Here is a 17,105-nt window from a genome sequence, read left to right on the forward strand (position 1 = left end):
AACGATAAATTTTATTTGGGGGACGAAATAGGGACAGATATTCACGATTTTTTTTACCAAAAGGGGTCAACTTTATTTGAGCGTAGCTTGTGTAATTTTGGTGCTAGAAACTTTTATAAAAAAATAAAAATAATGCTCTTTTTTAGCATTTAAAAAATTTTAATGAGTTTTCCCGAAAAGTGCTTCATTTTTTGGTTATTTCAGCTTGAAATATTCGATTTGGAATTGGACGAATAAGAATAATTTTTCATGAGCTTCAACTGTGCTTTTACTGTGTTAATAGACTTCATGAATAAGAACACCATTTTTTTGTATGTTATAAGCCACATTTTTGCTACAAATATTTTTTCAATGTTGTTCTGAAGCTATTTCCTTGTGGCATTTTTATGATTAATTATTTATATGGGAAATAAGCCACAATTAAAATGAAAAAAATAATTTTATTAACGTTTCGACGCCCAAATCGGGTGCCGTTGTCAAAATACAAAATATTACTAAAATAAACTAAAGTGTTGTTGCTAAGCAAAAAAATTCTTCTAATAATTTATTTAATCTCACTCATTTATATTGGCAATTCAGACATATATTATACATTTTAAAGTAGAAGACTTTAAAATGATATTGCCAATATTTATGAGTTGCGTTCCTGGGACGACTTACTGAAAGATAGTTCATTCGATTACATGAAATTAACCCCAACTCAAGAATATCCGTCATAAAAAATTATAGCATGTGATATGTCTTTAAAAAGACAACCAAATGCAACGACAGTAAAATTCTCGCGTTAGAGACCTCATAGTAAATCACAAGGGAAAACCAGGAAAAACCTGTGATACTATCCCGACATCGTAAGTATTTGGTCTTACATTAATTTACTCTCAAAAAATAATACCAAATTCTGACTTGTAACATGTTTAAATTATAAATAATATTAATAATACTAGATATATAAGTAATACTAAAATATAAAATATGTACTAGCTCGATATTATTGACTTACTAATCTTGGTATTTTCTTTCTATTGACTTCCTCTTTCAGTATGGGTAACCACATCCTACTGCATTCTACCGAGGAATTTGCGACACAATTGGTTTCATTTAGCATAATTAGAGCCGCTTCTTTGATTTTTCTCTAACAATGATCAAGAAAGAACAAAGAATTGCATTTATAAAATACCTTGTGAATGCGAACAATTTTATTTAGGTGAGACATCAAGACCATTAGACGTTAGAATAAATGAACATCAATCTTATATTAAAAATAGAGAATTTGAGAGATCTCAAATATGTCAACACGCATGGGATAATGAACATAGAGTTCAGTGGAGAGATTCAAGTATAGTCCTGAAAGAATCAGATAGTAAAAAGAGAAAAATCAAAGAAGCGGCTCTAATTATGCTAAATGAAACCAATTGTGTCGCAAATTCCTCGGTAGAATGCAGTAGGATGTGGTTACCCATACTGAAAGAGGAAGTCAATAGAAAGAAAATACCAAGATTAGTAAGTCAATAATATCGAGCTAGTACATATTTTATATTTTAGTATTACTTATATATCTAGTATTATTAATATTATTTATAATTTAAACATGTTACAAGTCAGAATTTGGTATTATTTTTTGAGAGTAAATTAATGTAAGACCAAATACTTACGATGTCGGGATAGTATCACAGGTTTTTCCTGGTTTTCCCTTGTGATTTACTATGAGGTCTCTAACGCGAGAATTTTACTGTCGTTGCATTTGGTTGTCTTTTTAAAGACATATCACATGCTATAATTTTTTATGACGGATATTCTTGAGTTGGGGTTAATTTCATGTAATCGAATGAACTATCTTTCAGTAAGTCGTCCCAGGAACGCAACTCATAAATATTGGCAATATCATTTTAAAGTCTTCTACTTTAAAATGTATAATATATGTCTGAATTGCCAATATAAATGAGTGAGATTAAATAAATTATTAGAAGAATTTTTTTGCTTAGCAACAACACTTTAGTTTATTTTAGTAATATTTTGTATTTTGACAACGGCACCCGATTTGGGCGTCGAAACGTTAATAAAATTATTTTTTTCATGTTAATTGTGGCTTATTTCCCATATAAATAAATATTTTTTCGATGTCTAATATTTTATTCGATAAATACTTATTTTTGAGTATGAAAATTGCAAAAAAAACCCGTCTGAAAACGTTTTTTTGTTGAAAAATAAACATTTTCAATCGCAAATGACTTAAAAAGTAATAACATTTATAAAGAAACTTTTTAGAACAAATCTGCTTAAAATTAGTAAATGTATACATTTCCGGACTTATTTTAAACTAGAACCTAAAGCCAAATTGTCAAGCAAATACGTCCGTCGCGTCGTGACGTTTATAATTTCACTCCAAAATTGTTATTTACAGAGCTATTGGTGTATTCATGCATTGTTTATGACGACTTGCATTGTTCATCTTTATTGATATAGAATAAAATAGAACAAAAATTACTAAATGATTACCTACGTTAACACATAGTATTATTCTATGACCTGAACAACTTTCTTCGTGTACTATCTACTATCAGCGAATATATCTACAATTTTATTAATTCGGATGGACAACTTCATTTTCAATACTGCACTGCTTAAAAAACGTATGTATGCAAACAACAATATATTTTTACATATATTAGACGACAAGATGGGGCCTTTGATATATTGGGGCCCCCCATAAGCTTCATGCTGCGGGGGCCTCTGTTACGCCTCTGGATAATTGTAACGAAATACTAAACGTAGGTAAAGATTAAAGAGAAAACCCATTTCTAGATTTAGAAATATTGTTCTTAAATTCGGCATATTGCAATTCTCAAATCTTTCAATAGTCACGTTAAAAGCATTATAGTTTATTGTCGTCACCATAAAAGTTTGTGAGACGGGGAAAGGATTAAGTTTTTAGATATGAGATGATTCACTTGCCGAATACGCCTATTTAGATATTTACGTTTTTAATTTAAACACGCAAAGTAAAATCATATATCTATAACAGATTTTTACATAATATCAGACTACAAAATGGGGCCCCCGATCGATTGGGCCCCCCCGCAAGCTTCACTCTGCGGGGCCTCTGTTACGCTCCTGCTTCTTATGCATCATATTTAATTTTTTTTAGTTTATAATGTATTTTCGATCTATATACTTACGTTGCCTGTTTTGTATACTATCATTAGGCAGTTGACTTACCTGAAACAAAATTCAATAATTAGGTACCTATATAGTAAAAATAAAAGAGCGTAGCCGCAAAATTTCGGGTCATTGATGCTTATTAAATTCATTCATATTTTTTGAACATTGGTACCGAGGGCAGAAAGTCCCTGAAAACTTGTATAATGTTTATTTTAATAAGTTACAGGGGTGAAAAAGAAGAGAAAATTTAGCGTGATTTTTAATTATAATATCTCATTCAAAATAAACTTTTTGTTTAAGGGACTTTCGGACCACGGTAATAATGTACTTTTCCGTTTTCCGTACAAATTTTTCAAAAATTTTTCTTAGTTTCCTCAGAATTAAAAAATGAATGCATTAAAAAAGCATTGTTCCGAAATTTTGCGCCTACGCTCGTAAATTTTAAAGGAAATTTTAAAAAAAGTTATGAAACTTTTATGCCGTACTAGTTTGTTATCGTATTTACAATCTAAATAACTTTAAAAGTTGAGTAAATTTATCATAGTAGAGTAGACAATATCTATGCGTGTGCACACACGAATATGTTTTGCGTCTATATGAGTCAACTTCTAAAATGCGTCTGGGTAATAATATAATGCGGGAAGAATTTGTCGTCTTTCCTTGAATTTCTTGTTGCTACAATAGGGAACTTGCACTAAAAATTTTTTTGCATAAAATTGTTAATTTATATTTTAAAATGTTATATTCAAAATATTACGTCTTAACAATGAATAGTGTACGTACAACATCTAGTCAAAGTTCCGCGCCTAAAATTTCCGTTTTAAACAACTTCAAAAGCGAGACCTGAGGTCTAACGTCACAGGCCACTCGTAGCGTTTGTCCGTTCGGGGTGGGCCATTGCATTTAATGCAGTTTGCCCATAGATAAATATTATAGTTGAAATATCTTGTTTTACTCTGTGGCAAAAATGATTTTTTCTGTGACAGGCAAAATATTAACATTTTATCTCTGTTGACATGTATCAAAAAGTTCTTTTTTATGAAATTACTTTGTTCGTTTCTTGTGTTGAAGAACAAAGAAGAAACAAGTAACTTAAAAATAAACAAAACTTTTAATAATAAAAGTAAGAGTAACTAAAAAGTATTGGTGCTACTATAGTATGCGGTCTACAGTCGGGTTTCTACTATAGCTTGCGGTCTACCGAGGGATGCGGTGTAAGTATAAGCTGAGATTATAAAGATATTAACTTGTAAAATTACAATAATGATTCTTCTTATTTATGCGTATTATTAACTTTGTAAAGAAGGATTTTGTTGCTGCTAATCACCATAATCTTTTCTCAGAAGGCTTTGAACACAATAATGAAAGGCTCCAGTAGGTACTAATGAACATTACAATAAAATATAATCTTTATTATAATGCAAATTACACCGTAATCTTTTCCAGGATATACGAAATCCTTCGATTAGAGGTAGGTAGATCAAACCCACGGGGTAAACCGTATAAGTGCTATAATATAATGGTACCAAACTATTGTTATAAACGGTTTAAACATGCTTATTAATAACTCTTACTTATTTGCCTTGACACCTCGCATTTCTCCAATAGAATAGCTTTTACTACTTTTTATAAAAGTTGCCACGATGAAGACATCAACGGTAGGTAAGTTAGTCAGACTGACCTTTTGAAAAACCCTCGTCCGTCATATTATGCGTTTTAAACTCTTTACAAGGTAGCACTCAACTTTATCAATTTCAGTGTAAAACTAAGCTGATTGGGGAACTACTTATTACAATATATAAGATGAACATAAATAATACCTAGGAATTTTTCACTAAAGACGATTAAAATGTAATATACCCGTGATACCTACCTTAATCACGTTTTTTCCGCCGGTTCACCGTGGCCGGTGACGTCGAACCAATAGAAGGACGTTCAAGAGCCTCCTAAGATATTTGAATTTTATAGCATTTTCAAAACGTCGTAATTAGCGTACGGGTTAAAAATATTTGTTTTTTTCGCATGCAAGCGTTTTAAGATCATGTTACCTTATGTTTTTGAATATCATTTTAATATTTAAAAATTTTTGCAAGTTCCCTATTAGGTAGGCTGTTTTAGCCACCGTTTTTTTTAAATAAAATTTTACAATTAGGTAGGCTCTTTTAGCCACCGTTTTATAATACCAAGCGGCTTTTTAGTAACTACATTATAAAAAAAGTTAGTAAACAAATTTACAAAAAAAAGTTTATAATTTCTTCTTCTTTTTCTTCTTTTTGTATAGACATGACTCTATTTTTCAATCTGCCTCCAGTAAGTTGTCGTTCCATCTTTTTCGTGGTCTTCCCACTGATCGTCTTTCTCTTGGGAACCGTCTCTCGCTGTCCTTACTGTTACAACTCTGTAACATATCGTTAAAAATATTTCTTAATTCATTTCCTCTTCTATAAAAGTCTTATTAGTATGTAGTATACAGGGTGTCCCAGACTAATTTAGCGACGCTATATCTCTTAAACGAATAGCGATTTTCGAATGGGACAAAAAGTGGTCTATTCTACTTGTAATACACTTTAATATGACGTAGAAAAAAATCATCCCCTAAATATTCATCCCTTAATTACAACCCCTAACTTTAATTTTTTTAATAGCACCCTATATATATTTTTATAGTTTAGGATGTGGTCTTCTATCGGCCATTCAACACATTTTTTGAAAATAAAATCTGTTCGTAAATAACCAAGAAAATATCAGTTTAGTTTGGTTAATTATGTGTCCCAGACTAATTTATCCAGGATATATTTCTTAAACGAATAGAGATTTTCGAATGGGACTAAAACTGATCTATTACATTTGCAATACACTTTAATATGGCGCAGAAAAAAAAATATTCCCTAAATATTCATCCCTTAGTTACAACCCCTAACTTTATTTTTTTAATAGCACCCTGTAAGTTGCTATGAATATTTGGGGGATGAATTTTTTCTACGCCATATGAAAGTGTATTACAAATGGAATAGATCAGTTTTTGTCCCATTCGAAAATCTGCATTCGTTTAAGAAATATAGCCTGGATAAATTAGTTTGGGACACACAATTAACAAAAATAAACTGATAGTTTCTTGGTTATTTACGAACCGATTTTATTTTCAAAAAATTTGTTGAATAGACGATAAAAGACGACATCCAAAACTATAAAAAAATATACAGGGTGCTATTAAAAAAACTAAAGTTAGGGGTTGTAACTAAGGGATGAATACTTAGGGGATGATTTTTTGTACGTCATATTAAAGTGTGTTACAAGTTGAATATATCACTTTTCGTCCCATTCGAAAATCTCTATTGGTTTAAGAGATATAGCGTGGCTAAATTAGTCTGGGACACCCTGTATAATGTAAATATTCTCAATTCACGACTCTCTTATTACAAGTTCAGATTTTGACAATTCTCGCTTGTCACATATAATTAAATAAAAATTTCATACAAAGCAAATTAGTCAATTAGAATTTAGTTATTTTTAGTATTTTCAAAGTGTTAAAAAGTGTTTGTGATAAGAAATAAAATAAGTATATTTCCTCAAGATAATAAACCATTCATTTCAACGCCGAATAAAACATTGTTTCGACTCGACAAAATTTCATCAGAGTCTTTGGAATTAACCTAGAAATAATTATGTTCTCATCTTATGTGGGGAACAAGACATTCATCAATTGAAAGAATAAGTTGGTGGAGCGTTCCTACACACTTACTACTGTATTTGTTGTCATTCAGCTTATGTGATCATTCCATTCAATTCTTCTGTTTCTTACCCAGTTATTAATGTTGTTCACCTTGCATCTCCGCCGTATATCTGTACTTCTAACTCTGTCCCATAGAGTCTTACCATCTATTTTTCGAAGGGTTTTCATCTCCACTGTTTCGAGCAAACTTCTTGTCCTCTCTGTGCCGGGTCGTGTTTCTGCAGCTTATGTCATTATTGGTCTGATGACTGTTTTCTAAATTCTGCCTTTCGTTTCTTTTCCGATATTTTTATTCCTCCATTCAGGCAAGTTGCGGCTCTGTTTGCTCTATTCACTTGATCTTCTACTTCAGTTTCGAGCCTTCCGTAGCTACAGTCGGAAAAATGAAAAAATATCCATGAACGATCACATTAGTCACTTATTTTGTATTTGCTATCTTTTTCTATATCAAACGTTTGTTATTTATACAAAAAGACAGCAAATACAAAATAAGTGATTGATGCGATCGTTCATGGGTATTCTTTAATTTTTCCGACTGTATATCGTGTGATCCCTAGATATTTAATACACATCACTTGTTCTATTTTCTGACCCTCCACCTCCAAATTTACATCCTGTTCGATTTGCTATTATAACCATGCATTTTGTCTTTTTTGGGGAAATTAACATGCTAAATTTTCTGGTGGTTATGTTAAATTGGTGCAGCGTACGTTGTATCATCTTCACTGTGAGAGATTAGTAGTATTGCATCGTCTGCATACCAGATTATTTTAAGTTGTTTTCCTCCCATTTGGTATCCTTTTTTAGATCTTACTTTTCTTATTATTTCGTCCATAATCAGGTTGTCTGATCTTGGTTGTCTGACATAAAGGACTTAAAGAATCCCCCTGTCTTATGTCTTATCTTAAGTTTATGACTGAAATGGCTATTTAAGGAAAGTCACTTCTTGATTAAATTAAAGTTTACCAAAATATTTAAAATAAGAGACTTACTGTACAGAAACAAAACAAATATATCTAACTGCTTTATACTTTATTAAATACCTACAACTTATAAAGTAACTTTTTCTTTTCTTTTATGCTGAACTTTTGGTGGTAAAACAGAATAAAGTTGCACTCTTCCAGGATGTCTTTGGAAGTAAGCCGTCCATTCGCTGGCTGGTCCACAATTTTCAGAATCGTAGGTGTGTATGCCATCAACGCAATGGGTTTCACCAACATCAAGTATAACTTCGGCTCCTTTCACATAACACTTACATGCTGGAGGCTTTTCTTCACCGCATTCAAATAATCTATTATTTTTCTCGCCTCTACAGTTTACCTCTCCAAATTCTTCTTCAGGGTAGAATTCTTCAAAACATTTGCAATTCTCTTTGGTGACGTCACAAATTACAAAGGAAACACAAACGAGAGCAAATACTATAAGGACTTTCCTAAAATAAACACAAATTTAAAAATTTATTTTTAATATAGATCATAATAAAAAAATAAGAGAAATGTAAAAACAAAAATAAATACTTCCAATATATTTTTATTATAATATGTTGATATTGTTTAATTTTGTAACTATAAAAAATTAAATTATTAATTACTCTGGGCTAATTAGCAAAATACAAGGAAAAGTTATTTACCAGCAATTTTATTGCTGGAATCGAATCTTATTATCGTATGTATTAATAATATAGGTCTGCAAAGTCCGCAGATAGTGTGCTACTTTTTTTATAAACAAAATGGCGCCCGAAAATCGTGTTTTCTTCAATTTTTGCTCAATAACTCCAAAGATTTTAACTTTACACCAAAAACACCCAAATAAAAATTGACCGCAATTAAATTCTGCATAGAGGCGTGTTTTTCCCGATTCAGTTCGACGAAAACTTTCCCCGGAAAAAGCGGGTTTTTCCAACAAAATCTTTAATTTTCAACTAAAATTTTAGATAAGTAATTGTTAATCAATATTTAAATAACTTGGTAATGTAAAAGCTCTTTTCGTATAGATTATAATTCCAGAAGCTCATGGAAATTGAATGAACAGTTTAGCAACAATTGAATTGTTAATTAAAAATTTACGGTCGCTATGATAACGACAATAATTATGATGCATAAGAATAACTATGATTTTTTTTCATAAAAAGACACTATACCCATCTAATGTACTTTACAGAATTGAAATTGGACTATTTAAGCGGCCTCAGGAATATTTTAAAATTATAAACAATTTTTTTGGCTAATAAACAAATAGAATATTTCGGAAAATATGAAACTAAATTAAATTGTGAAAACGGTATTCGAAAGACAGTGGCAGGACGCTTCTTTTAAAAGAAAAAACATTTAATTATGACGAGTGGTTCCTGAGATACAATTGGTCAAATTTGACCGGAATTTACGGCAAGGATATAAACAATAGGATAATAGTTTTCAAACCATCACCTTTTTATTTTTATCCTCTTTCTCCACACCAATTTTCATATCCTTAAAATACTCATAACATATATTATTATAATAAAAACTATCGATAATACGTGTGAAAATTGCCAAAAATAGCAAAATTCCAATCAAAAATTAGGTTGGAGAAAATGTAACCCTCAAAGTTCAAAATCGGTATATGTTAAAATAATTCATTTTCTCGGCTTTCCATGGAGCAATTTCCTTCATTCTTTTTTTGTTCCCAAGTAACTCGAGTCGATCCATCGAACTAATGCATCATTAAATGTCAAACTTGCTTTTGTTTTGTTATAAAAAATTTATTTATTTATTATAACACAAAATTTTAATTTGTTTAAATAAAAATTGTTTAAATAATTATACAACTTTCAAATGAGAATATTTATGTTTTTAACTTTAAAAGGTACACTTGTAGTAAGTTTATCTAAAAAAAGCCTACAACTGGAAAAAATATGTAGTTTTCTGTTCTTATAAAAAATTTAATCTATTATAACAAAACACAAGCAAGTTTGACATTTAATAATGCGTTAGTTCGATGGCTCTACTCGAGTTATTAGGGAAAAAAAAGAATGAAGGAAATTGCTCCATGGAAAGCCGAGAAAATGCATTTTTTTAACGTTTACCGATTTTGAACTTTGACGGTTACATTTTCTCCAACCTAATTTTTGATTGGAATTTTGCTATTTTTGTCAATTTTCACAGGTATTATTGATAGTTTTTATTATAATAATATATATTATGAGTACAGTAGAACCCCGTTAACTCGGATTAATCGGGACCGCGGCCGATCCGGGTTATCGAAAATCCGGATTAGCCGGAGAAAATGATAAAAATTAATAAAATATGGTATGCTTACAGATAAACTCCGTTATAACTGGCACACAGACACTGGTAAACCACGTTCGCGCTTCGCACAAAACCACACATACAAAGCGTCGCGTAGTCGAGAGTATCATTTTTAGCTTTATTAGCTTTGCACCGATTGTCCAAACTGTCTTGATATCATTTTGAAACAAAAACAACATTTTTACGTTTTATTGCCATTACGTAGACAAAAAACACGCAAACACAAAATCTGAATAGATTTACGAACGATTACAGAACGGAAGCGAACACTGCGACTTTACTACACACAATACCGTCTCAATCGCAAGGAAGTTATGTTATGTAATAACAGTGAAGACTAAGACCATTGTTTGAAAAAGAATTTTAATAGTCTTTTAATCTTTTCTAAACAATGCTAAGACAGTTTCAAATAAATAAAGGATACTTACAGGTGCCTGTTGTTTTCGATAACACGACAATGAACGTTGTGTGCCATGAGTCATTTTTACTATGGTATATTGTGTAGTTCAAATTACACAAATACGTATTATCTTTCAAATATTATATTACAGACATTTTTATTGTTGAAATGTTAGTCTGATAATTAACTATGTATTTTGATGGGAAATAAGCCACAATTAAATTGAAAAATAATTTTATTAACATTTCGAGGCCCAGATCGGCTGTCGTTGTCAAAATACAAAATATGTAATGAAAATCAAAATGTTTATCTGATGAAAATCGGTCCGGGTTAGCCGGACTTCCGGGTTATCGGGGGCCGACTTATCGGGGTTCCACTGTATTTTAAAGATATGAAAATTGGTGTGGAGAAAGAGGACAAATATAAAAAGGGGATGGTTTGAAAATTATGATCCTGTTGTTTGTATCTTTGCCGTAAATTCCGGTCAACTTTGACCGGTTGTATCTCAGGAACCACTCGTCATAATTAAACAGTTTTTTCTTTTAGAAGAAGCGTCCTGCCGCTGCTTTTCGAATACCGTTTTTAAAATTTAATTTAGTTTAATATTTCCCGAGATATTCTATTTGTTATAAGCCACAAAATTGTTTATAATTTTAAAATATTCCTGAGGCCGCTTAAATGGTCCAATTTCAATTCTGTAAAGTACATTAGATAGGTATAGTGTCTTTTTATGAAAAAATTATAGTTGTTCTTATGCATCATAATTATTGTCGTTATTATAGCGACCGTAAATTTTTAATTAACAATTCAATTGTTGCTAAACTGTTCATTCAATTTCCATCGGCTTCTGGAATTATAATCTATACAAAAATGATTTTACATTACCAAGTAATTTAATTATTGATTAACAATTACTTATCTAAAATTTTAGTTGAAAATGAAAGATTTTGTTGGAAAAACCCGCTTTTTCCGGGGAAAGTTTTCGTCGAAGTGAATCGGGGAAAACACGTCTCTATGTAGAATTTAATTGCGGTGAATTTTTATTTGAGTGTTTTTTGTGTAAAGTTAAAATCTTTGGAGTTATAGAGCAAAAATTGAAAAAAACACGATTTTCAGGCGCCATTTTGTTTATAAAAAAAGTAGCACACTATCTGCGGACTTTGCATACCTATATTATTAATACATACAATAATAAGATTCGATTCCAGCAATAAACTTGCTGGTAAATAACTTTTCCTTGTATTTTGCTAATTAGCCCAGAGTAATATTATAGTCACGGATCCCAGGCCTATTGTCACCATTTACTACTAACAAGCTAATTTTTCATGAGTACCTTCATTTTGACGAGACGCCCAACTTTTTTCGTTGCAACAATTTCCGTATGTGGTAAATAACAAAAATAGGCCTAACCTTGCATGCCGAGCTGACCAAATTTTATGTTTCTAATCATTAGAGAGGGTCAATAGTAGAGTAAATTTAAAATCTCGACTAAATCCCGCCGTTGCGATAGCCGTCATTTTGGTTTTAAACGGGAACCGTTTTTGCTTAATATCTCCGCCATTTTCAACTTCTCGACAAAAAGTATGAGAACTAAAATAGTTGAAAATGTGATTTTCTTTCTTTGGTTACTTTTTTTTCGTAAGGTCGATATTTTTAGAGTTATGGGGGAAAATAATAACAGCTAGAGCATAATTATTGAATTATTTCGTTAACTCTATAACTCTGAAAATATGGAATTACAGAAAATCACATTTTAAACAATTTTAGTTTTAATACATTTTGTCGAGAACTTGAAAATGGTGGAGATATTGAGCAAAAACAGTTCTCGTTTAAAATCAATATGACGGCTAACGCACCGGCGGAATTCAGTCGAGATTTTAAAGTTACACTACTATTGACCCTCCCTAAACATTAGGAAAATAAAATTTGGGGCAGCTCGGCATGCAAGGTTAAGCCTATTATTCGTTTAACCCGACTGGACTATCCCTGCTATCTTTGTTATCTACCAAATACGGAAATTGTAAGGAAATAGCTATTTCTATAACAAGGAAGGAAAGTGCTACTTTTCCTCCCGAGAATGAAGTTTACTGCTCGACGCGTAGCGGAGGGCAGTAATCATTCAAGGGAGGAAAAGGCACTTTACTCCCATGTTATACATATGGCTCTTCCACCTTCCTCAAATAACAAGTCATTTTTTCATTTTTACTTAATTTATTTATGTAACTAACCAACAAAATTTATTACAACTAAAACTAACAAGTAGGTACAATATAACTGTCAACTGTCAAATATAAGTCAAATTATTAATGTAAAAATTGTTAAATCATGAATAACAATTTACTGTTTTTTTACCATTCTGCAAAATACAGAGTGTTTTTAAATAAACGTTAAAATGTATAGATACTTACGTAATAGAAAATAGGTATTGTACAGGGCATCAATAAGCTATATTTCATGAATGAAATACCACGAAGTCACTTTTACTTTTCCTCCCTATGAAATATAACTTATTGACGCCCTGTACAATATCTGTTTTCTATTACGTAAGTATTTATACATTTTAACGTTTATTTATAAAACACCCTGTATTTTACAGAATGGTAAAAAACAGTAAATTGTTGTTTTGATTTAACAATGTTTACATTATTTACATTAATAATTTGACTTATATTTGACAGTTGACAGTTATATTGTACCTACTTGTTATTTTTAGTTCTAATAAATCTTGTTGGTTAGTTACATAAATATGTAAATTAAGTAAAGATGAAAAAATGACTTATTATTTGAGGAAGGTGGAAAAACCATATAACAGGGGAGTAAAGTGCCTTTTCCTCCCTCGAATGATTACTACCCTCCGCTACGCGTCGGGCAGTAAGCTTCATTCTCGGGAGGAAAAGTAGCACTTTCCTCCCTTGTTATACAAATAGCTATTACAAATAAATAATAAGATAATACTAGGTGGGGGAAGTAAAAGTGACGTCATGGTATTTCATTTATGAAATATAACTTATTGACGCCCTGTACAATATCTATTTTCTATTACGTAAGTATCTATACATTTTAACGTTTATTTATAAAATACCCTGTATTTTGCAGGATGGTAAAAAACAGTAAATTGTTATTTTGATTTAACAATGTTTACATTATTTACATTAATAATTTGACTTATATTTGACAGTTGACAGTTATATTGTATCTACTTGTTGGTTTTAGTTCTAATAAATTTTGTTGGTTAGTTACATAAATAAATTAAGTAAAAATGAAAAAATGACTTGTTATTTGAGGAAGGTGGAAAAACCATATGTATAACATGGGAGTAAAGTGCCTTTTCCTCCCTTGAATGATTACTGCCCTCCGCTACGTGTCGGGCAGTAAACTTCATTCTTGGGAGGAAAAGTAGCACTTTCCTCCCTTGTTATACAAATAGCTATTATTTACTAATACTTTATTTGACGGTATCGTCAAAATGAAGCTACTCACGAAAAATTAGCTTGTTAGTAGTAAATGGTGAAAAAAGCCTGGGATCCCTGACTATTACACTAACCTTTTTAAATAAAAATGTGCAATAATATATTATAAGATACTTACATATTTTGACCGTTCCTTACGATATCCAAACACCAATTTGATATTTTGTATACGGTTATTTAATATTATATACATACAAAAGGTTATCACTTATTGTACAAAAATATTTTGTTACCAAATAAATTATTTTGTTTTTATGTAACTCCACAAAATATTCCAAGTGATAAAAAATAAAAATATTATATAATAGCTACAATTATCAGTGGATTTAAAAATAAGAGATATTTTTGACACGCGCCTAATGATTATTTCTATAAAATGTAAAGATACTATTGAATAAAATCCCTCACTAATTTAACGCATTACCTGGAACAGTACATAAAAAACTTAGTAGATTAGTAAGTAGATAAGTTAAAAAACTTAGTAGATAAAAAAAAGTAGATTATAGTCTATTGAACTTTCCATTTTTTGGCAAGTTTTAAAGTAAGCATTGGACTTAGGCCAATCTAGGTTGTTTAATAAGAATTTGTATTTTTTCATGGGAAACTTGATTTATTTTAATTTATTGTTATTAGGTTATGATATGTCTACATCTTCCTGCTGATGTCACCTACCAATTTGGCGCTGATCCAATTTCGATATTATAAATATGACGTCTAAAAGTATTATATTAAAAAAACTAAAAAATAAAAGGGCAATGTAAGATAACCCTTATCCGGGCAACACATTTTACTTACGTAACCGGGCAACTCGGGTCCGTTCAGAGTCCGTCGGTGTCCACCACTGTTCTTAAATGTACTATTCATATTTACCTATATATTTCTAATTTTGATTTTTTATTGAAGTTAAATTTAAATTGCCTTGATTAAAAAAAAGAAGAATGTGTGTGTACTTTGTACGCACCTAAGAAGTTATACTTCTATTATAGGTATAATTTCAAAGAAATAAATATACTTAACAGGTTATTTGTATTTTATTTAAATATTAAACTAGCTTTCTTACCTCCCACTTTTAAAATTTTTTTATTAAAACGATACCAAAAATAAAAAAAAAAAGAATATGAATCGTCCGGGATTTGAACCCGGGACCTCTCGATCTCCGGTCACACGCTCGACCAATGAGCTATATCCCCTTTGCTTTGACAGGTTACAAGATTTCTCATACATACTGACAAATTTAATAAACCAAGTGAAGTATACAAAATTACTTTAAATATACTTACTACATAAAATATACTTGATCATTTGAAATGTAACGGCTTTTCCTTATCGTGATACCCCTAGCTTCTCTGTGTTACCATTGTTTAAAAAAGAGTTCTTTGTTAAACAATGCTGTTACCTCTACCGAAGTGTCGAATAATAATTGCATTTTGTTTCCAAGGGTAGTCCGTAGTAGAAGGAAGATTTCGTGTGTCTCTTATCGTGAAATAAGGTAAATATTAACCTACTTAGATATCTAGATATTTTCATAATTTTATTATTATACAAAACGTTTTTGACTAATGTATTATTATAAAATATCTTAATCCCGAGGAAGAACAATCCAAAGACAGAAAAATTATAATAAATAATACATTTACTAAAAACACTAATAATATATCCTTTTAATGACTTATTTGCGCTGACAGCGCTGATACATACATATCTTGAAAGATTAGCAACGAACTACATACTGTCTGTGTGCGCATGCGCCCGGCATTATAAAATTTCACTCTTGATCGTAAAGAAATATAACTTCAAAAATAATGTGTGTGTACTTTGTACGCACGTCAGAAGTTATACTCCTATTATATGATTTTTTTAAAATAAATATAGGTACTAAACAGTTTGTTTTAATTTTTTTTTAAACACCAAACTAATTTTGTGCTTACCGATTTCAAAAAAATAAAAAAAGGATAGGCTTGCTCCGGATTCAAACTCAAGACCTATCGATCTCTGGCCGAATGCTATACCAAATACGCTACGAGGACTGTGTCTGTATCGGTTCGGACGTACCTAGTGACAATTCACGGTAACAAACAGACAAGGTGATGTATAATAAATATACAATAAAATGTTTTATTTAATAATACTCATCTTACTGCTGAGGAAGACAAATCCAAAGACACAAAAATTATAATAAATATATTTACTAAAAACACTAATATATCCTTTTCACACCTTTTCTTGCACTGATATATTTATACATAACTAGAAAGATTTAGCAACTAAACACCATACTGTCTGTGTGCGCATGCGCGCAGTATTATAAAATTTTACTCTCAATCGCGCCTGAAGAAGCATAACTTCAAAAATAATCTTATTACTGTCCCTTATCCTTAAGGACGTTGTCCATTACATTTTCCCATTTAATCTTATTTGCAGCAGCCCTGAATAGTTCTATGGAGGTCATATTAGTCCATTCTTGTAGTTTTTTAAGTCAAAAGTTGCGTCTTCTTCCTGATCCACTTTTGCAATTGATTTTGCTTTCGATTATAAGTTGGAGCAGTTCATACTTTTGATTTCTTACGATGTGACCAAAATATTGTGTTTTCCGTTTTTTATTATAAGCATAAGCTCCCTTGTTCATCCTCCGTAAAAGACTTCCCACATATTTGTCGTATGGCTCACGTAGGATTAGAGTTGCACAAGTTTGACTTGAATGTTTGAACTTGACTTGAGTTTGACTTAATTTCAAGTCAAACTCAAGTCAATCCTTCTGACAAATATTTCAAATCAAGTCAAACTGGTCAATCGTACCTACAGGTTTGAAAATTCAAACTGTTTGTCAAACTAGATTGAAAGAGTTGAAAAATAATTTATTTAATACATATACTTTTTTGTCGAGATAGACATGTTAGTTGCCAATTAAGATAAGAAAATTAATAATACAATGAGTGCCACATAAAAGTCAAAATTTTCAATGTGTTTTAATTTAAAACTTGTAAATGTAGATATTTATTTTTTTCGAATCCTGAGAAAACTAATAAGTATTTTTGAAAAATTTAAACGCAGAATGA

The 17,105-nt window shown here is 30.8% G+C and overlaps 2 protein-coding genes across 5 annotated transcripts in view; both read right to left on the bottom strand.

Annotated features, from left to right (window-relative positions):
• The window catches only part of LOC114339639 (serine-rich adhesin for platelets), a 1,513,912-nt gene that overhangs the window by 790,273 nt on the left and 706,534 nt on the right, over positions 1-17,105 (bottom strand). The gene's annotated exons all lie outside the window — the stretch shown is intronic.
• On the bottom strand, positions 7,908-14,321 carry LOC114339674 (uncharacterized). The gene is made up of 2 exons (XM_028290345.2): positions 14,168-14,321; positions 7,908-8,324 (listed from the first exon to the last, which is right to left on the bottom strand). Coding segments are annotated over exons 1-2 (384 nt in total). The 5' UTR covers positions 14,170-14,321; the 3' UTR covers positions 7,908-7,942.

The sequence above is a fragment of the Diabrotica virgifera genome, chromosome 4 (genome assembly GCF_917563875.1).
Source record: "Diabrotica virgifera virgifera chromosome 4, PGI_DIABVI_V3a".
Classification (NCBI taxonomy): domain Eukaryota; kingdom Metazoa; phylum Arthropoda; class Insecta; order Coleoptera; family Chrysomelidae; genus Diabrotica; species Diabrotica virgifera.